Source organism: Fusarium tjaetaba, assembly GCF_013396195.1.
Source record: "Fusarium tjaetaba strain NRRL 66243 chromosome Unknown NRRL66243_c0000020, whole genome shotgun sequence".
In the NCBI taxonomy this organism is placed as follows: Eukaryota; Fungi; Ascomycota; class Sordariomycetes; order Hypocreales; family Nectriaceae; genus Fusarium; species Fusarium tjaetaba.
In genome coordinates, this window is record NW_023501216.1 from 35857 (window position 1) to 57114 (window position 21258).

General features: G+C 48.3%; 8 protein-coding genes across 8 annotated transcripts; 5 read left to right on the top strand and 3 right to left on the bottom strand.

The window, feature by feature from the left end:
• Window positions 1-455: 455 nt before the first annotated feature.
• Window positions 456-1020, top strand: FTJAE_825 (multistep phosphorelay regulator 1; the record flags this gene model as incomplete). The annotated part of the gene is made up of 3 exons (XM_037355046.1): window positions 456-476; window positions 532-686; window positions 765-1020. 3 exons carry the CDS (start codon window positions 456-458, stop codon window positions 1018-1020), a joined length of 432 nt encoding a protein of 143 aa, XP_037212017.1.
• Window positions 1021-1950: 930 nt separating this feature from the next.
• Window positions 1951-2628, top strand: FTJAE_826 (uncharacterized protein; the record flags this gene model as incomplete). The annotated part of the gene is made up of 1 exon (XM_037355057.1): window positions 1951-2628. The coding sequence occupies one exon, from the start codon at window positions 1951-1953 to the stop codon at window positions 2626-2628; it is 678 nt and encodes a 225-aa protein (XP_037212018.1).
• Window positions 2629-3362: 734 nt separating this feature from the next.
• Window positions 3363-4872, top strand: FTJAE_827 (uncharacterized protein; the record flags this gene model as incomplete). The annotated part of the gene is made up of 3 exons (XM_037355068.1): window positions 3363-4104; window positions 4154-4363; window positions 4409-4872. The coding sequence occupies 3 exons, from the start codon at window positions 3363-3365 to the stop codon at window positions 4870-4872; spliced, it is 1416 nt and encodes a 471-aa protein (XP_037212019.1).
• Window positions 4873-6933: 2061 nt separating this feature from the next.
• On the top strand, window positions 6934-7668 carry FTJAE_828 (uncharacterized protein; the record flags this gene model as incomplete). The annotated part of the gene is made up of 1 exon (XM_037355079.1): window positions 6934-7668. One exon carries the CDS (start codon window positions 6934-6936, stop codon window positions 7666-7668), a length of 735 nt encoding a protein of 244 aa, XP_037212020.1.
• A 3414-nt stretch (window positions 7669-11082) lies between these two features.
• Window positions 11083-11759, bottom strand: FTJAE_829 (uncharacterized protein; the record flags this gene model as incomplete). Its single annotated transcript, XM_037355090.1, has 5 exons — window positions 11083-11127; window positions 11178-11183; window positions 11239-11303; window positions 11355-11694; window positions 11751-11759. The coding sequence occupies 5 exons, from the start codon at window positions 11757-11759 to the stop codon at window positions 11083-11085; spliced, it is 465 nt and encodes a 154-aa protein (XP_037212021.1).
• Window positions 11760-12699: 940 nt separating this feature from the next.
• FTJAE_830 (tRNA(Ile)-lysidine synthase) lies at window positions 12700-14737 on the bottom strand (the record flags this gene model as incomplete). Its single annotated transcript, XM_037355101.1, has 3 exons — window positions 12700-12763; window positions 12814-14557; window positions 14608-14737. 3 exons carry the CDS (start codon window positions 14735-14737, stop codon window positions 12700-12702), a joined length of 1938 nt encoding a protein of 645 aa, XP_037212022.1.
• Window positions 14738-16219: 1482 nt separating this feature from the next.
• Window positions 16220-17875, top strand: FTJAE_831 (uncharacterized protein; the record flags this gene model as incomplete). The annotated part of the gene is made up of 1 exon (XM_037355112.1): window positions 16220-17875. One exon carries the CDS (start codon window positions 16220-16222, stop codon window positions 17873-17875), a length of 1656 nt encoding a protein of 551 aa, XP_037212023.1.
• Window positions 17876-18742: 867 nt separating this feature from the next.
• FTJAE_832 (fluconazole resistance) lies at window positions 18743-20693 on the bottom strand (the record flags this gene model as incomplete). Its single annotated transcript, XM_037355123.1, has 2 exons — window positions 18743-19205; window positions 19255-20693. 2 exons carry the CDS (start codon window positions 20691-20693, stop codon window positions 18743-18745), a joined length of 1902 nt encoding a protein of 633 aa, XP_037212024.1.
• Between the last annotated feature and the right edge of the window lie 565 nt (window positions 20694-21258).

Below are 21258 nucleotides of genomic sequence, written 5' to 3' on the forward strand. Positions count from 1 at the left end.
AGGTACAGGCAAACCCTTGGAATACGGTAGCGCAACGGCCACCCTTCTCCAGCTACTTCTACCGCCCTGACAGAAACCAAGCGTCACTCGGGCGCCATGGCTTCGCTTGATCTGAGACCCCTTGCCAGCCACTCACATCTTGTCCCATTCCGCTCCCGCGGTAACAACTCCAACCTTCAAAATCCTTCCTCTCCTTGTTCAAGCTCAAGTCCAAGTCCGAGTGGCTCTAGCTTTTGGATCCTTGTCTTTATTTGTTTCGCGCTCGCTTGTTTGATCTCTCTTGTGCCAGAGTTTCTAACCCCGAGGCTACCTAGGCTCTATCATTTCTCCTCTCCGATCGTTCTCCTCCGCGGACCCACGCTACTACGACCCCGGAGCTTCTCAGCACTTGTCTCGATTCACCACACCTACCTAATACGTTTGTTCAAGGAATATAAACGAATACTACAGCCAAAATGTCGCCAACCGATGAGAAGGTGGGCTTGATCCTGACTGCGAGTCGAGTACGGTCGCTAACAAACCCAACCCCAGAGTGACGATGTCGATTTCGGTGACAACATCGATATGACCACTTTCGAGCAGATTCTTGAGATGGATGAGCCAGGCGATTGTGAATTCAGCTCTTCCATTGTATTTGGCTTCTTTGAACAAGCCGAAGAGACTTTTGACCAGATAAAGGAGGCATTGTGAGTTGAGAACATAAAATGCTGCATACATGGTTGGGAATGCTGGCTAATTTCTGACCTTGTGTCGACATTACGTAGGGAAGAGGAAGATCTTGATAAGCTCTCATCTCTTGGACATTTCCTCAAGGGCTCATCAGCGACCCTCGGGCTGATCAAAATCAGGGATGGTTGCGAAAAGATTCAGCGTTATGGCAAACACGAAAAACTCGATGGCTCTCCTGAAGATGACTCGGAGGTTTGTCTAAAGCACATCAAAGACGCTTTCGAAGCTGTTAAGACGGACTACGCTGAGGTCGAGAAACTCTTGAGGCAGTACTACGATTCAAGGGAATAACGCATTTATTCCCATCATCATAAAGCCTACGAGATGCCGCGTTCACGATCAGATGGAGGCAGTCTTTTGCAGGCGTGACTTGCCATTTGGCTCTTGTCACGGAACCTTGATAGGAGCATTTTCGGTTCAACAAATACTTGTTGTGTTGGGTACATTCAGAAAAGGAAATGGCCGGGTTCATCGAAGCAGATACCCCAGGCCTTGGAAATGGCTTGTGGCTTAGAGGACGACCCGTCAGGTCAATGTCAATCATGTTGGAGGCGTTACGAGGTTGTGCGGAATGGCATCGAGTGTCTTTCCACCCCTCTTTGAATTGAACAGCCTTTTTGACACGCATTGTTGAGAGCAGAAACAGAAGCAGACTTTGTAGATAGATTTGACGAAATTCTTTGCTTGGGATTGGAGCAAGAGATACTTTGCTCGTAACGCTACTTGGTTCTCTGACACACTGGCCAAAGACTGCTATTCGGCGAGGTCTATCTTCACTCTTCTTTTTGTCTATTGTTGTTACAACCACTTATCGATTAGTTGATATGTGACTGATTACCTGCATCTCTGACCCTGGGAGCTCTGACGTTGGTGGGGTAATCTTGACACAGCTTACCTTAGGTTACCGCGATCTACGGATACAAACTCAGTTGATACGAACACCTGACATCATCGAGGTGTGACAGACCAACGTCAGATATGTTGCACACTGCGTGTTAGTCATTCCGCAACCTTTAGAACTGCAGGGTATGCTTGACTTTTGAATCATGAATTCAGCCAGCGGAGTTCCACGATATGCTTGTCGTTTCACTTGCTAACCTCACCCAGGACAAGACAAGCCGTAGACATATTGTCACGTATCATCCATTGGCAGTTGCACCTGTACACTATCACTGAGACTAATCGATATTGTCCCGGAAAGACCAATTCGATAATTCAGCCATGCCGCCGAAACCAGTCAAGGCGTCTCCGACGCATTTCGTATGCATTCCCCTGGCCGGGCCGCAGCTTGCTAGAAGCTTGGCTGCTTTCCGCACAGAAGTAACGAATCCTTCTGGCTTTGGTGTTCCACCGACTGCAGTGCGTCCCCTCGGCACGATGCATCTGACACTTGGTGTCATGAGCCTCAAGGATGAGGGCGTTGAGCAGGCCAGTGAGGTGTTGAAGAGTTTGAAGTTGAAGGAGTACCTTGCAAGTGCTAAGGCTGGAAAGACATCGACTGAAGAGGGGCTTTCTATAACTCTCAAAGGCTTACATGCTTTTCAGAACGCCGAAAAGACTTCAGTGCTGTATGCGCCACCCGTTGATACTGAGGGGATTCTGCAGAAGTTCTGTGAACAGATCAAGGCGGCCTTCCAGGAAGCTGGATTGATGGCCAAGGAGGACAGGCCATTGGTACTCCACGCAACTGTGGTCAATACAATCTATGTCAAAGATGGTCGCGGGAGAAGACGAGAGAAGTTGACGCTTGATGCCAGGGACATTGTCAGTTCATATGATGACTATGTCTGGCTAGAAGACATGCCCCTCGACAAGGTTACGTTGTGTCGAATGGGGGCAAAGAGGATTGAGGGGACAGACGATGAAGCTTATGAGGTCGTGGCTGAGGTTGGGTTCTAATCCTGAAGCCTGGAGGTTGCGTGAGCATCTTGAGGCGAATATTGCTTTAGGAGGTCTTGGCCTGAGAAGCCTAAACATGATTTTTCATTAGGCAGCTGATAAACGAGAGAAGCGAGAGATAGAGCGATGAAACAACCAGTCAGATGAGCAGAGGTTTCATTAGGTTGATGCTTGAATCCTTTTGATACTTGATTACGGATTACCAACCATGTATCATGATGCTTAAAGGCTGACAGAGCGGCAACAGACCACATACTTAGGTACCTAGTTAGCAATATCGGATCAAGGCAGTAAACAGGAGCTCCTAGATAACATTGAGTCTCCTTTCACTGACTGCCTAGAGTCTGCTGTAAATTAATGTTTCAAATTCATATTAATCCATGCCATTACAAAACTCGAGCCATCCCGTTCATCTCAATTCATATCAGTGACCCAGGGTCTGATACTGGGTTCGAGAGAAGCCGAATTAGCGCACCTTCAGTGGGCGGCCGCCTAGAATTCTAATCAATCGCTCACCTCCAGGCATCAAAATACAGGAACCAAACGTCATCTCTTCAACATAACGCATACGCAAACCTCGAGCATTGCGATCCTATACAGCACTTGATGCCAGCGACAATGCGGAACCAGCACCGCCTGGCCTCGGACCCCACGACTTGACGATCCTCTTGCATGCAGTGGAGGGCTATACATCCGATCTTACCTTGTAGCAAAAGCTCCGCCTCGTTACCGCAATGAACACTTCTGAAAAGCGCCGTCCAGGGCCTGGCACCTCACCTGCCCATACCTTGCGCACCGGCGCCTCAAGCAACAATCGAAACAGCATGCCTGCTATGCCTCCCCGAGCTGCCATGGCCTCCAATGCCAACGCGAACCCCGAAGAGACCCTGGACACCACTGGTGGTGCCCCGCTCAAAGAGAAGGAGACCTCAGTGACAGGCAGCGGGAGCACAAAGGAAAAGGACCGTGATAAGGAGCGCAAAGAAAGGAGAGAAAAGAGGGAGAAGAAAGAGAGGGAACGGGAACTCGAGGCTGCGCTGAAAGAGAAGGATGAGAGGATTGCGTATCTGGAGAAGGAGATGGGCATCATGGAGCGAGAGTTCCATCGCGAATTGGATAAGCTGAGCCAGAACGAAAGCGAAACAGCCACATTTTGGCAAGCGAAGCATAGCGCCTTGAACCAGCAATACTTACGGACGGATACCGAATTACGACTGCTACGTGCTGAGGTTGAAGTTCGAGAAGGCGAACGGGAAGAGCTTCGAGAGGGTTGGGAGGTTCTACGACGAGAACTCAAGGAGCGAGATGACGAGATTCGAGGTCTAAGAGGACAAGTGCGTGGTCTGAAAGAGTGGGTGAGTAATAGCACAAGGACAGACGGGCAAGAATGCGATGAGGTGTTTGGTGATGGCATGGCGAGGTTAGGCAATGGATTGCAGAACTGGGTTATTGTGAACTTTCGCAAGGCCAAGATAAGTAAGTGATCTTCTCATTGAGGACAAGGTCGAAGTACTGACATGGGCAGATCTGGAGAATCTGGATGAAGCAACATTGGCTGAGGTCAATGATATCGTGCCTATGTACGAGGAGCTTGCATCGACGCATAAAGTTTACCTCTTACAGTCTATCGTATCAAAGATATTAGTCGAGATGGTATTTGACGCCTACTTTGTCGGTCTATCAGAAGAGCAAACACAACAGTTTCGGCAGCTGGAAAAGCTCATTTCTTCATATGGTATGTAATTCATCACTCACAAAGGTCAACCGCTAACTTTTGCAGCCGATTCTGATGAAGCCATTAACCAATGGCGCTCCTCTACCCTTTCACTTCTCCGACGAGATGGCTCGTCTCTCAAAGAATCAACATCGTCCGTCACAGAAGCTATCCTAAGCAGAATAACACGTATTCTCGACGCCCTTTGTGGCACATCACCATCGGAGGCTCGAGATAGTGGGCTACGAGTTCTTGTCAACAACTCCATCGAGCTTGCGCGCCTCGTCGCTGTCCAAAAGGCCGTCCTCCGCGTGAACATGCCCACGGTTCTACCACATCAAAGGGTCATGTTTGAGTCAGAGACAATGGAAGACTTGGGTGGTGAGGATGAAGAGTCTCTGACCGGGAGGGAGATATGTTGTGTTGCTTTTCCTGGAGTGATAAAGCATGGCGATGAGCATGGTGGACATTTGCAATATCGCAATGTCATTCTGAAGGCAAGGGTGCTGTGTAGCCCTGAAGAAGGTTGACAACACTACCTCGCTTTCATCTTATCAAGCTAAGGCCTCGATGACGGTCTTGGTTACTGGCCATCTATAGATTCCATTACTGGCATTTGCATATATACTCTTGCATCTGACATTGCGCTAAGGTCGCGATCTACACGACATACTATCAGAGACGGCGAGAGTCGCCTATATACAGGATCTTTCGAAGAGAGCTATTATAGTTGACTGACAGGAGTCAGTCTTTAGGGTTAGATTACTATATTAATGAATTACGAATATTATTGTCATAAATCTGCCACGGCCAATGATCTCGTGATTGGATGTCCGGAATTAAGTGGTATGGTTACACGAGATAACGATCATCGATCATGGTAAGTAACCTGAAGACTACGTGAGTACCTTGGTGAAGGGAGTTGATCTTTGGAAAAAGAGATAAAATTCCAGCAATCGATTTCCAAAACATTGCTGAGTTTCATCAACCCATCGTAAGCTTCTGCTGAGCTCAAGCACAATACTTGGGGAGAAGTCGAGGTGTATCTACAAGTATTAGTAGTATCAGTGTTGGCTTATTATTAGACAAGTTAGAACATGCCACCATCGCATTGCATTCCTCGTTTGGCACCTCTACCTGGGCACTTGTCTACCCTACCCACATAGGGCTGATATCCGCTTCGGCAATGCATGCCAACTCATGCGTTGATATTACCTGCAGTCACTTCACGATTAGTTAAATTCGGTATGGGGAACTGGAATAGGATATTCGTATGGCAGCCTGCTTGGCGTGGAGACGTCTCAGAGCGGCATGTCGCATTGGCGGTTATCAATCAGGGTTGTTTGTTGTTGACTCATAATGGAAAGCATGTCTTGTATCGAGATGGTGATAAACCGGGTATTAAGCCGTCGGTGCGTGTGTTTGTTTTAAGAGCTGTTGATAGAGTCGAGGAAGGGCTCCTTGTTAATTCCTAGATGTATGATCTGATATTAGACTGAGGCAGAGCTTCCTTTCAATTGCTGTTCATCATCAGCTTCAATACGTAAAGCGGAATATCCAACGTAATTAGAATTGTGCATATGGTGATGCCCCCATCCCATGCCACGGGTGAGACTGTCAGACGGGTATTCTGATGGACAAGGGTATATCCTCCTTAACCTGCCAAGCGTCAAAGAGCTTAAGAGTCACCTCGACACCATCTGATTTACGTACCTTGTCTTGAGCCTCAATTTTGGGGGAGTTTGTGTTTCCCCGCGCTCCAGTTTCCTCCAGAAATAGCATTACAACTATTCCAAAGGTCGTTTTGCCAACACGTCAATCTCATTGTTCCTCTCCAGGATCATGGAGTCCAAAGGAACTGAAGCCATTGATTGTCTCCGTCTCCAATCCGACCCGTGAATTGGTGTCACTCACACTCTGCGTAGTAAACCCATCACTGGTGCCCACGTCGTTGGCAACCAAGACGCCCTCACCTCCAATTGGTCGCTCTGCCTGCAATTATGCCGACTATCTTCGGCTTCGTCCGAGGCGTGTATCATTAATGGCATGCTGATGGACATGGTTCTCTGCATGCACTGAAGCCATGCACGGCTGCACTGCATTCCCAATGATTTCAGTGTGTTATCGTTCATCACGTTGCTGATGTGTTTGAAGGGTGATAACGAATAGGAAGCATCATTGACCGATGGATGGTTCATATGAGGTTGTCGACGGGCCGGTCCTTCATGGGAGGGGGTGTTCGTGCTGACGCTCAAACTTGGCGTGTTGGGTTAAGGTTAAGAAGCTCGAGTTTCCGGTTTCTTTGTTCTTCACTGTCCATCCTTCCTTTGACTGCCCTTGTCACAACAGATCGAAGCCCTGCGCTGCATCTCACTTCCCATCGTCCATTGTCCTGTCTTCTCCTCGTTTGTCTATACCAGTCGCTACTCGTGTTAGCACCCCAATACCAACTTGACACACGTGCATCTCCATCACAAACAGCTCCCACTCTTCTTGGCCAGTTGACCATATCTTGTGCCTTTGCTTCCTTCCTCGTGAAAATGGGGGACCTCGCCAATGATATAAATGGCTTCATAAGTCAGCATAACGCGATGAGAGGGCAACGCCATACACGGAACGCTATCCCTGCCATGATCCCGAGTTATTATGCCCCAAGCTTGATGCTCTCAGAGAGAGATAACAATGACACTCCTACTCAGAGTATCAGCATGTCAACCGCTAGCAGCTCGACATTCATGTCTTCCTGCTTTGACAGGCCTACTCCTCAGACCTCTTCAGTATACACAGAACCTCCTCCAGTTGCCTCCTTATCAGAATCGCAGCCATATGTGACTCCGTCCTTACTCACATGCGAGTTCCTCGGCTTCGGGGACTGCGATGTTGTGTTCGACCTGAACGATGAATCCCGCTGGATTACACACATTGCGGACTTTCACCTTCGCAACATCTTCCCAACGGCGTGTATCTGCTGGTTTTGTGACCGTACATTCAGAGCATCCTCCCACAGCCAAGCAGATGCTGAGACTTGCTATCGGAAGCGCATGCATCACATTTCAAAGCACTTTCGCAACGGTCTTTCGGGGCGGCAAATGCGCCCAGATTTCTTCCTTCTTGACCACTTATACCAGAACCGGCTGATCAATGAGGAAATGTATCAGAGAGCAAGAGACTATCACGAAGCCTCTCAGGTCCAGATTCAGAACTTGTACCCTGCTGGCTGGAGGCCAGATCACCATAATCAGGGGCCGGCGGTGGTGGAAGCCAGTCGGTCAAGGCATCGGGGGTCGTCGACTCGAAAGCGCGGGCCGCAGGGCTACTATCGCTGAGTGGACAAGCCCGTCACTAGACGAGGCCTTCAGTGAGTCTAAATCTCCCAAATTTAGTGGCTGCAAGCATGGCTAAGTATCAGGAAAGAACCTGAGGTCGTGTATGAGATTTTCTTTTCTTCTTGTGCTCTCGTTGGTTGATTCGTGATATTGTGAGGAGGAGGCTTTTGACGTCCCGTTGTCTGGTCAGATATCAGCTCGGAACATCAGCATTTCGGAGTATTTTCTTGTATAAATGAAATCGCAGATCAGAATACAAGAGTTCTGCAGCTTGAAGTCAACAAACACTCGTTGTTTAGGTGCGAGGATGTTGATGGCTTGTGGGGATCAGGAACATGTTGTAAGGAGCACAGGGCTTGTTTTGATAGTGGCGGGTGATGGCAGATATTTAACACCAAACTCTACACAAGGAAATCAGTTGAACGACTAGGATTGAAAATGAAAACTAATGTGAAAAGGAGTCGTGAAACTAGGCAGTGAAGATGCGTGAATGAGCGTGGCGATGCCTTCCCACACTATGATTGGACTAGAGTGAGCAAGAGTCATCACTTACACGAGCTCACATGTAAGACTTATGCCCAGACCTGAACATAATTTATTGATATTGGTGTCATAAGTAAAGTAAATCATTATAATTACTTGTGATAGAATTATGACAAGAGTATCCCCATGTTTTATCAAGTTATCGCGCTCGCCTCACACTTCCACAGTGTTTGGCTGGCCTCATTCATGGCTCATGCTGGTGCCCGAGCATAGCCTCACATATTTACAGCCAAGGCGAGGTAACAACACTTAGGACTTATCCCCTAAGTGATGGAAAGTCTTAGGTAAATTTAGGATATCTTTGTAAGTCTTTAGACTAGTTTATTTTTACACCTTGACATACACATCAGAAGATTTCTTGCTCTCTGGGCATAACTTAACAGAGACCCCAAGCCCGTGTCTTACAAATGTGTAATGCCTAAACACATATCTGGGTCTAAAAATGAAATGATTATCGGTATTGACATTGAGGCCTTCTTGAAAGTGCACGCGTGAGGTGTTGGTGTAGAACACACGGTGTTATTGTGCGAGGATTTGAATGGCTGAACTTGAGAGCAATGTAAATTTCACATCCTGGTGCTTGTCTTCTTTCAGATCTGAATGCAATTTTGGAAACGACCTCCCAAGTTTCCCTGTGTGCTGTTGGGATGGAGGTCTCGGCGACGCGTTCATGTATGACGTGAAGTGTAAGAGATGATACATGTTCATGAAGGCCTCATGATTATTTCTGCTAAGAAATATAATGATAAATGATGAAAGATGAAAAGATTGAACATAAAAACTGAACGTGGATAGACTATTGCAAGGTGACGTCTCGAGTCCTACCAGAGTCTTGGGCGATCTGGCGAGTTATCAAAAGAGACCGATTTATGAGGCATGCCCGGTATCTACGTGAAGCCCAAGGTTCCAAGAGTAAGGTGTGGCCTTTTATTTGAGAAGCATTGTTCTTGTATCGGCCAAGAAGACGCGATATAAAAATACCTCACCGAAAAACGCTTGTTGGTATATCAGACGATTTTATTTAAAAATTGCCGAAAACAAAGAGAGGTAAAGAAAGAGAAAGTCGAGAAGCGGAGTTCACCATCTCAATGGCTCTTTCCTCCGTCGTGTTGCGGCAAAAACACCAAAAGTGTATCGCGAGGTTGGGGTATATTAATTTACTTTGTTCTTTCATTTCTCAACATCAGACAACGTGTCCGAGTGGTTAAGGAGATAGACTTGAACTCTAAAAGTTCAGATATCTATTGGCTTCGGCCTCGCAAGTTCGAATCTTGTCGTTGTCGGTTTGTTTTTTGTGTTTTTTTGGATTCTCTTTTTGCATTTCCATGCACCAGCGTTGATCGCTCCCCATTCCACCTTTGCTGAGAACATCTCGCGACAAGAAGGGACAGTGACTGAGTCTGGGTCTAATAATCACATGGGCATGTTAATTTTTAGTTGTTACCACCAAATGTAAGCGACAATTCCTCTTGATCCGTTGAGTGTGATGCTCATGGTGGAGAAGTGAGATGTTCCGTAAGACTCATACTTTTGCGAGCTTTTTTGACCTATTTGAACGCACATAAGTCACAAGAAACTTCCTTCCACACACGAAAACCCCCATCGCATTCATAAATTGATGACCTGGACACAATGAAGATAGTGGTCATCAACTTGAGACAGGATAAGGTTTGTCGCGTGCCCCACACTTTAACCTTACCCCACGATTGACCGTTGGAATCGCGTGGCACAAGCCACGATCTGTTTACTGACGGCGGAAGGTACGATCAGCTTCGTCGATGTCAGGTATACATTCACAGGATTAAATGAGTATCTCCCGAGTCAGTTTGCCCTCCCTCCAAAACCGTGCATGACTACCCCCACAAGTAAGACCCGGACCGAGGCGTCAGAGAATAGCAATGACTACAACATGTATACGACAAATATGCTTGCGTGAAACTCCGTTGACAAACAAGATTGAGACTCCATATGAGGAGCCTTTGTGAGTTTCTAGAGATGGCCATTTCATATTCATAGCCGCGATTGATGGAGTGCGCCAACCCGGAATATATACAAAAATGTAAGTAGACATAAGGAGAGATCAAGATGTGCATGAAGGGTACAATTGTTCGAGGTCAAGGGCGCCTCAGAGACCCTTGCTGGCTATTGAGAATCGCACTGATCGGTTGTAACGAAGGTGCTCTCTCACCATTCAGTTAGTGGGATAAATTCATGTCCAGACATAGAAAGCTCTGGGCTAGGGGTCAAAGTCAACCAGAACTACAACATTACTGTCACAGCTTAACAAACAGCGAAACCTCCGAGCCTGGCTTTTCATCCTATCTGAAAGAGAAAGAGGCATGGCAGATGGTTCATCGACGTGGCTGGACACATCGTGTTATTCATTTACCATCCTGTCCACATTCCGAGCTTGTATGGTGCACCAAACATCGCAGGCAAACAGAAGGAGGGCAAGTGCCGTTAACATGTTACACAACAAATAAAAGCGACTCAATTCTATTCTGAGCTGGTGCAGAACCTACATATCTTTTCGAGGTTTCGGATGCCTCTATCGAGCCAGCACTTCACATGGCTCTTTTCTATCATCATGGCACGTCATTAATATCACATCTAATCACTTCTGCCCACGAAGCTTGTTATCTGCAACAACTGGTAATATAACCTCAAGAGTTGCTCTGCCCGCCTTATACTATTGTAACTTATTAAAAGCCTTGGAATCTCGACATTTCTTTCCATTTCACCCACATCGTAAAACAGCTATCATTCGAGAGAATATTCCATTTTTTGCGTCGAGACCTTCCTTTATTATTACCGGCTCGTGAAGCCCGAGGCCCCGACAGTGCTTCATTCCATTCCTTAGACTAATTTAGACTAGTTTCGTCCGATGTTCATTTTCGCAACCTTGCTCTCGAGTTTCTTTTGCTCTTTTTTATTTTTTTATTTTTAGTAACCCGCTGGTTGCTGACCCTCCCCTAAGATCATCAAGATTTAGACAATATTTAGGCTGGATAAACTTGGTGAACTTACGACACGGACAATGGTGCCAGGAGGAGCGACAGATGAACCGCCAGAGACGATCATGATATTTCCAGCTGCTGATAGTTAGTAATTGCATAACTTTGCATAAATGGATAACGACTTACGGAGAGAGAGGCAAGCGTCTGCGGTATGATTTGCTTTGTGACACACGGAACAAAAAAGTCTTCGAGGCTTGGGAGGGGGGGGGGCCTCGCCTCCTCTGGTGTTCAAGTTGTGGTTAAAAAGCTCGTAGCTCGTAGTTGAACCTTGGCCTCGCCCCCGACCCCACTGGTTGCTTCCCCGTTGTCCGGAGGTTCCTATATAGTGTGTCAGTACGTAGTACTCTTGGATGAACAGCGTCGTGGATATGTCGTGGAGATGTTGTGAGGAGATGGCAAAGATGTCGTGGATATGTGGTTGGTAAGAGGGAGGATCTGGTTGTATACGTACTGTGTTCTTGTTGGTCTGGATGAAGAAGAGTCAGTGTGTGTAATGGCAAGATGAGTATGGTAGAAACTTACAGCGTCCATCTCGAAGAAAAAAAAAGGGGGTCTTGTATATTTTTTCTTGCTATATTTATATGTCAGTGAATCAGAAGGTACAAGAGATGAAAGAAGTGTCTCTGATACAAGAGGGGAGGCATCATCACACCAATGGGAATAGCTGATGGGAATATAAAGGCATAGATGTTGGCGTCGAGAGTGGGCAAGATGGTTTGAAAGAGGCATAGTTGTTGGATTCTGATGAGCTGAGCATCATTCCCTGAAGCCATGGGGATTAGGTGAGGGGGGGAAGGGGATGAGGAAGAGTCGGCTTTGACGAGAAATGTCCTAGTGGGACACTCATGGCCGCGAACAGAAGAGCAAGATAAATGTAGCAAAAACTCAGGGTAGCCATTGTGACGTGACTCTCGTCAGGTCTCTTTGAGATGAGTCGAGCTTCTCATACTGAAGATGATGGTTTGTTGCATTTCAAGGAGGCAAATGAAGTTGTGGGAGAAAGAGAAAGAGTTCAGTCCCCCTCACGCGCACGAGGAAATCACCTCCAGCGCGACTCGCGTGTTGCGGCAGGTAGAACATATGCTCCTGGCCAACTTGGGAGGCAGTTTAGGTGAGTACTCGAGGGTAAAGGAAGTTTGGCACCGGCAGGCAGATGTAGCCAGTGCACCTACCCACCAACACTTGCAGAACGTAATGGGAGATAGGTAAGTGTGGACCTATATCGTAGGTAGGTAGCCATCGGACATAGGTAGGTGGGCTAATGGGCTAAATTTAGAGTATCTTTCCTAAGTTTAGGATAATTAGTGCCTAAATTTATATAATTTTGAGAGAGATTATTAGAACTTAGGGTGGATGGACTAAGTTTAGAGTAACGAGATGCAAGAATCGAGGGTATTAGCTGCGACTATCGTCGTATCATCTGTGCCGCCCATTCCCCCCCTTCAGCCGCAATGTACGTTTGCGACCCGTTTCAAACAACGGCCGATGCCTGACGAAGCGGTCCCTGATATCCCTCCGAGGATGACGTGAATGTCCTAGGAGCGAGACGTCAACCTTTTTATATCTAACATCGTACTTGACCCACCGCTCGAGGCCAGGCACACGGATTCCCAGAGTCGGCAGCGCAAGAAGTGTCAGTGTCGTACTGATATGCTGAGAATATGGATCCCGCTTACGTTCGACACCGTAGATAGCGGGGAGTGTGTATCGAATCTTTCCTGGAGCGTAGTGCTTGAGCAACTTCTCCAGTCGAGCCTTTCGTAGAGGAGGCAGCGCTTTGCGGAATGCTTTGGCATACTCTGCACGATAGGGGTGAACTTGCCACATAGGCCATCTGTTACGTCCGATGCGTATCCAGAAACGACCATCGAACAGCTTGCACCTCGCCCATCCCTTGTGACTGAAAGCCTCCGGGGCATCCGTGAACTCCTCCTCTGTGTTTAGGGGTGGTGAGATGTATGACGGAGGCAAGTACAGCTTTGCAACCGGAAGGGGTTGGGTTGATGTATAGGGGGCTCTAGAGAGTAGCCATTTGATGGATGTTCCTCTGACTACCGGATCGAAATATACACCAGCGGCAGTGAATGCTTTGGGTGTCGTATTGGCATCGGGAGCCATGCCGGGGACCAGAATATTGACAACTTTTTCGAGATTTGAAAGGGGTGGGAGATGGTATTCAGGGGTGACAAAATCAATAAGTTTGCGAACTGCGATGGTCATGACAACTCTCCGATGGTCCTTGCGTAGTTCGTTCTCGGGATGTAAAGAGCGTCTTTTGAATCGTTTGTTGAAGCTGCGAAGCTTTGGGAACTCTACCAGCAAAGTTCCCACATTTGGATCGAAGTTTTTAATAACGGCCTCCCGAATAAGATAGCGGCTAGCTTCTGCTTCTTCAAGCTTGGTTCTCTCTCTTGATCTCTTGGCTAGAGAGAGGATAGAAGGCTTTTGCAAGGCTTTTGGTAAGGTGTGGTTTCGGACCAGATGTCTGACAGCGTTTCGTGTTGTTAATGTAGGGTCCTTGTTAGTCGCATCTTCTACCCAAGGAATCTTATTCGCTTCGCAGGTAGCAATCAGTCTGTCCTTTTCAAATTCCATAAGAGGCCGATAAATCATGACACCGCCATCCTCAACTTCCAAGGGCTTCAGAAATGGAACGTTGGAGACTTCACGGATCTCCTCTGATCCCGGGTACGATTGAACGAGATCTTGAGGGAGATCCTCCAAGAGATTGGTATTTTCAAGGGTCAATTCGTCACGAATTCTGCGTCGTAGACGTTTCAATTCCTTCAGAGCTGGCCGGAAGCTGAGTGCAGGGGTTGACCTGAGCTGGTCGTCGAGAAGACCACTCTGGTAGACACCATGTAAATCGTAGCATTCGGGTATCGAATTAGCCTCCCTTATTCCTTGCAGGCCTCGGTATCCATGCCCTCCAAGTAATCGCATGAGGACTGTCTCGTATTGATCATCACTGTGGTGCGCAAAGAAAAGACTGTTGGAACCATGATAGCTGCAGTATCGGCCTAGTGCGCGATACCGGTAAGTTCGAGCGAGGCCCTCGACATTGGGGAGTTGACGAGGGTCGAGACCCTGACGTTTCTCATCCCTCCACGAGAGAGCAGAAACACTGGCCTTGATGTCAAGCTTTCGCAACTCTTTGGCAACCTCTGACGCTTCGTGGCCGCTCCCGTCACGTAGTTTGTGGTCGACAACGAGAGCGAGAACACCATGGACTGGGTTATCCGCGACTTTCATGCCACGGAATGAGCGGACAGCTTTGGTCATGAGAAATGCGAGAGCCATGGAATCTACGCCTCCACTGATAGCCAGTACTAGAGGAGAGTTAGTCGCATATAAGAGTGCAAAACATTGGGCCAGTTACCTATACGCTGCGGTCTCGCAAAGCGAGCGGTTGGAAACCGAGGACGACAAATAGCGTCGACGGCATCCTTGAACTCGCTGATCTGAATTGGCCGAGGGGCATGATGAAATACACGAAAGGCCGTAGTCATTCCATTATATTTCCGGCTTGAGCCTGGAGCACAATTGACGAAGCAGGGCTAAAGCAGAGGTTGATGCTGTTGCTTAAAGGAAGGGAAAAAGTGGTGATGCCGGAATTCAATTGAAGCTTGAGTGGGTCTGATTGTTGAATTCCGTCCGAGCTAGTGGGGCCGAGCGGGTGTTGTATCACGACGGCACGGGAGCTTTTACGAGATGGGATGTACTTGATAACTCAAGAGCGAAGTATCAAGAGTCATGAAATAAGCGCCTTGATAGTGTGTACCAAGAAATCTCAGAAAACTTAGGGAAGATCCTGGGAACCGGAGTAAACTTGGGTAAGTCAAGTTTATCCTTTGATAACTCAGAAAACTAGACGACATCAAGATGAACGTAGGAATTGGAAACTAAGCTTTCTGCTCCATCGTGGCTGAGAACTGTTCACAGTGGATGGACATTTGATACAAAGAAATCTGTTATCCCAGTAACAAGACCAAAGCTCAATTACTCTTGGCATGCCCATGTTGACGACACCTGGGCATACCGTCTGGCTAAGAGACGCCGTGAACCAATCTGAATCGATCAGTTTCGCTCAAGGCAGTGATCGACCATCCATGGAATCACAAGCTTCTAGAAACAGCGCCGTTCACCCTGTACAACGGTCAACTGCGTTAGTGCACTATAAACCAGCCACAGATACCTATAGTTAGAAACAACACAAGACACAAGAATTAAACTTTTGATAGGTAAATAAACAACAATCGTCACTGGATCCCATCTACCACAATCTGTCAGTACCAGTATCTCCTCAGTACAGGCCTCCAATAACGTAGCAGTCAGTGACAGGTTCGTCGTGTCCCGACAAAGACTCTCACTAAACCATGCGGGTAATAACTAAAGAGAAGAGACCCTCACCAACCCCTGTCACCGTCTCAAATGATTCGCCTCCAAGGCATAAAAGGGCCCTAACGAGAAAAGAGCAGAAACAGCCTTGCCAGTTTGAGTGGAGTGTGAAATGCATGTTTTGGATCATGGCCCATTACCTTGAATCCTCTGGTTGTAGCGGCCTCTTGCTGTCCTCGTGCCACCATCACAGGTTATCCTTGTCTCTACTGTGCATACATACCTAAGGTAAGGTCTGCATCTGCATGCTCCGTACATCCATTACACACACAGTCACGTATTGCCCTGTCTCGTCTTGTTTATTTTTACTGCTTCCTCTCAACTTTTGTCCTCGTCTCGGCCTTTAACTATCTCCCACTGTCGCGTTAATAACTGTTTCTCGGCCAAATATTGTCTCGTCGCTCCGCAACAAACCAAAACATCCCGCCACATGTGATTCACAATTTACTTGCATCTTTCATCACCTATACCAGCCTCATCGTTAGCTCTTCATCTACCTTCGCTCCGCCACAGCCGCATTCCTGAGCCTCATATACCCCCTGCGCGGCTCCTAATTATCACCTTCGCAATCATTTAATATCGAAAAAGCCCTCATGGTGTCCACGCTGGAGCCTCCAACCGCCTCCTCCGTCTCCCGCCGCGGTCCCTCCTCTGTCGTCTCCCGTCGATCTCAATCAGACTCGCGATCGAAACGTTACAATAGATCTCATACCGGCGGGACTTCTCACGCCCTTCACAATGACTTCCCAGTCTTTAGTAGTGGCGATGTAGAAATCATAGTCCGCGCGCGCGATACGCCTCCCGATGCTGCTCCCGTGCAGAACAGATATCTTCTTCATCGCCATACGCTCACGCGCTCGAGTGGTTTCTTTGAGACCAGCACATCAAGTCAGTGGTCTCGCGCTCGCGCACTACCGGCCGGCAACGAGCTCTCCCGCATCGGAGAGGACGGGGAACCGGATTCTGTCAGTGCAAGCGAAGTCAGCTCAGTGTCGCAAAGAGGAAGCATCCATCCACCCAGGAAGAGATGGCGATACGAGCTAGACCCCAAATCTGGACCAAACGATATTCCAATGCTGGTCCAACGAGACGAATCGTCGCGAGATACTACACAATCCTTGTTTGGTCCTGCATCAGCTCCACCTGCAGTCAGTGCAAGAGACGCACGCTCTCAGAGTCGCTCCAAACACTCCCACTCACATTCGCGATCGTTGTCCAATTCGTCGGCCTCAAGTGGTTTCTTTCGCTCTGTCGCCAATCTCAGTCTCTCATCCAACCACCCACCTCCAGCCCAGGAGCTGTCGCAAGCGGACGAGGACCTTTTGCGCGACTATGATAACCTCTTTCGCATATTTTACAATTACCCGCCCAACCTCGATGGTGTCAATGTCGCAGATGCCTATGTCCAATGCAAGAGCTTGCTCAACCTCGCCGACCAATATGACGCCCTTGCTGTGGTGGGACCTCGAGTTGATCACCACATGCTGCAGTTCCAGTCACGGCTCTGGAAGCAAATCGCCAAATACCCAATCTCATATTTGCGCCTCGGGTACCTAGCTCGCAGTAGGGTGATATTTCAGGAAGCCCTGATTCACGTCGTTGGGCAGTGGCCGGTCGGGGAACGCAGCCTGCGTGCAGCCCTGCCCGACATTGTCTTGGATATTATTGAGGACAAGGTTGACGAACTGGAAGATACGGTCGGTCGCATCGAGGGACGTCTGTACCGTCTTGGGCTCACCAACAGCCGTGGTGAACGTGTCGGCCCAAGCAACAACTACCTCGACTGGCTGTCCATAAGCCTCTTCCGCCAATGGCTGGCCGACAACACCTCTCCGCAGCCGCCTCCCGATCAGCGACGCAGGACGACCTCTCGTGACGGCGGCCGCAGCGTCGCCGCCTTACCCCCCGCAGCCCCGCCGTTGAATTCTGTAGGTCGTGCATATCGCCAGCTCGGTTCGAATAATCCCGCATCTTTCCTCGGCCACGATGACTGCAAGCGCTTCCTCAAGCTCACTCCAGAGCTCTACAGCCGGGAGAACCTCCGGCGTTTTGAGAAGCGTCTTGATGAACTCAAGTCAATGGCCCGAGAGATCGTACGGCCTCTCATGGGCAGCAATCTCGAACTCGATATGGGCGGTACCTCACGCACCCCCGATAGTGTCTCTTACCTCACCTGCATCAACGTTGGGAACCGAGACCTGCCTTGGTTGATGGAGGATCAGACAACGGTCGGGCTCGTCACCAACTGATGTGGGTGGGTGAGTGCGTTATCAGCCCTGGATTGGGATGAAAGCGGTGGTGGTTGCGTTGATGCAATGCAACGATTTTTATGACCTGATGTTTCTATTTTTTGGATTCTTGCGGATACCCCATGCCTGGACATACTGTTGAAATTCCCCTTGTGTTTGTCTTATGTATATTCACTACTGTCTGGAACGATGTAACTAAATGATATCTAACCCGGTATATTCTATGTAGACACGGAACAGCCAGACCCTGGTTGGATTGAGGACAGTCGATATGACTCAGATGGAGCTGAGCTCTGTAATCAAATTGATAAGTAGTTGATATGAACTGCATGCGTTTTATGGTTGTATGTGTACTTCTGTGTGAAATGCAACGCCTGAACTGAAAGGTAGCATCCCTCGTTCGAGATGTTCTCGCAGTGGTGTTGTAAATTCTGGCCATTAAGTTTACCATGTTTATCTCAAATTATTGAGCCATTTCAAAAGCTATACCAATTTAGTTGTACTGAATTTGTCTGATTGTACTTGTGGGTTTGATCAGAGTCATGCCGCATCATTTCCTGCAAGCTCAATCTTCAAAGTAAAGAGTCCAGTAGACTGCAACAGCACATATAGGCATTGGTCTTTTTAACGAAACATTTCTGTTAATTAGGGTATTACATGAAGAGATATTTGCGTGATCATCTCATATCATGATAGAACAATTTACTAGTGGTATCTATCCAAAACGACATTTTTGCAAACCCGCTACACCATTATCGTCCAACGAGCCCAAGTCATGAAACGCCCATTTCCAAGCGTGACCCGAAAACTCCATCAGACGCTGCTAGTTATTAAATACGTAAAGATATGTGAAAATGGTGATGAGACTTAAGCGCTCTCCTTGTTGGCTCCGCTGGCCACACTGTCACGACGAGCGATGACAGCAGCCAGGGCGGTATCGTTATCATTCTCCTTCTCGTCTTCCTCTGCCGAAGAGCCGGAGTTAGGGGCAGGAGGAGCGGTGGGAGCATACTTGCTTCTCTGGCGAATCTTGGCACCGTAACGGTAGAAGATAAAGGGGATTGGTGCGAGCACAGCGGCAACACAGCCGAGAAGAGTGGCAGCATATTGAATGCCCATTCCGTCAAACATTTGACGGGCAAACAGAGGGAAACCAGCACCGCAGAGAGATCGAAGGAATGTGTTACCGGCGATGGCGGAGGCGGCGAACATGAGGTAGGCATCAACGAGGTAGTTGAGAGCCTGGAGGAAGATGGACATGAGACCGAAGCCAGTGAAGAGACCGCTGAGAGTGGGAACGATCCAGTGAATGTCCTTGGTGTATCCAGTCCTAGAATATGTTAGTATTCTGTCAATTACTGATTTTGCGAGCAACTTACCATCCAAACCAGAAGATACCAATGGCAAAGGCGACACCGCCAGCCATGATGTTGGGCAGACGCCACTCGGGAATAGGAATGCCATTGTTGGCAGCAAGCTTGCGAATGTACCAAGGCTGCTGGGCAATGACTGTAGCACCAGCGATAAGCTGACCAACAATCATACCGAAGAAGCAAAGACCGGATTGGCCAGAGCTGAAGCCGTGAACACCAACAAAGACAAGAGGGTAGGCAGTAAGGAAGAGATAGAGGAGTCCATAGATAAAACTCATGTAGATGGAGAGCAGAAGAATAATGGGCTCGGTAAAGAGCAGACGCAGAGGTCGAGAAAAGTTCTTCTGGACGAGCTCCTTAAAGTCAACCTCGATTTCCTCTTGCTTGGCATGGATGCCCCAGTTCTTAGTGCGACGTCGCAGATCAGCCGCCTTGGCGATGAGAATGACAGGTGGGTAGGTCTCCTCCAAGAAGATGATGTCGAGAATGAGAGCAGTGAAACCCATGATAGAAGCAAGATACTCGGTCCAGCGCCATCCAAGGTGAGACTCAACAATAAAACCACCGATGAAAGGAGCCAGAAGAGGGCCAGTAAAGACGGACATCGAGAAGAGAGTAATGGCAGTTCCTCGAGTACGGTTGTCAAACATGTCGGAAAAGACAGCAGCAACGACAGCAAGAGGACAAGCACCGAAGAAACCACTGAAGAATCGGCATAGAAGAATAGTCTGGATATCCTTGCCAGTTGCGCAGCCAATGGAGAAGACAGAGAAACCGAAGATGGAGATGAGAATTGGAAGACGACGACCGCGCAACTCAGACAGAGGAGCCCAAAGCGAGGGACCGAAAGCGAAACCAAGCACGTAAAAGGTCGTTCCCAAAAGACCAACCTCGTTGCCAACATGATACTCGTGAGCAACAATCATAGTGGCAGCGGAGAAGATAGAGGAGGTGAAGGCGGATGTCATGGTGGTGAACCCCAAAACAGCAGCAGTGATAAGCTTCTTCCTCAACGGCCAATTCTGCGAATGCATGGGATCATTGGGTCCATCGAATTCAACAACGTACTGCTCCTGCTCGGGCAAAGGAGGAGGATATGGCTTTCCAGCGCCAAAGTTGGGGAGAGGCTTTCTTGAGGCTCGCGAGGCTGTGCGGGAACGAAGACTGCCTCCGACGGTGGCATTGTGTTGACTTCGAGCTGTTTGTATTCTGCTGAGTTCCGTGGGATGACGCTCTAGGTCGTTCTGGGTCGAGATACGGCTGATGCTGTTGTATTGGCCAATGGAGCGGCTTCGTCGACGGGCTGAGTTCTCGGAGGATGATGAGGAGACGGTTGACGCGGAGATGACTCGTTCTATTTCAGCACTGTCGCGCTGTTGGTATCGCTGAGGAGAAGCAGCGCGTTCAGCGTCTAGCAGCTCCTGATCCACGATATTCCCCGCCATCTTGACTGTGTATTTCGTCCTCAGTTCAGATGAAGGAGTCAATTGTCGAGAAAACTGGAATTAGTGAGTCTAGAGAAGTGTGCGGGCGTAGATATATGTATAGCGTCTACGTCTGGTCGCTGTAAGCTGCAGCTATGACGCTATAGGTTGGCGGGAAAAGGCGAGAATGAATGGATCGCGACGCTAATGTGATGATTGTACGAAAAAGGTCAAGCCGAGGTCGTATGCAGGTAAGACGTTGAGAATTTCGAGTCAGAGGAGGAGAGAGGGAATTGACTCGATTACTTTTCAGTCTGTATCTAATCTAGAAAGAACAATGAGACAGAGCAGAGCAGAAGAGGGAGACTCATGATTCAAGGGGTGATGCCATCTATAAGTACTGACAAGGTCCGATGCACTCCACTGTAAACAAAGTCCAGTCCCAGTGCCAATCTCTTCCAGAACGAAAACGAGATCCATCCATTACTAACTATCGACCCAACACAAGCACTAACAGTCCCCAATCCCTGGCAACGCAGAAAAATCTTCTGCTTGGTACGGAAGAGGCCCACTTGTCTTCGGCATC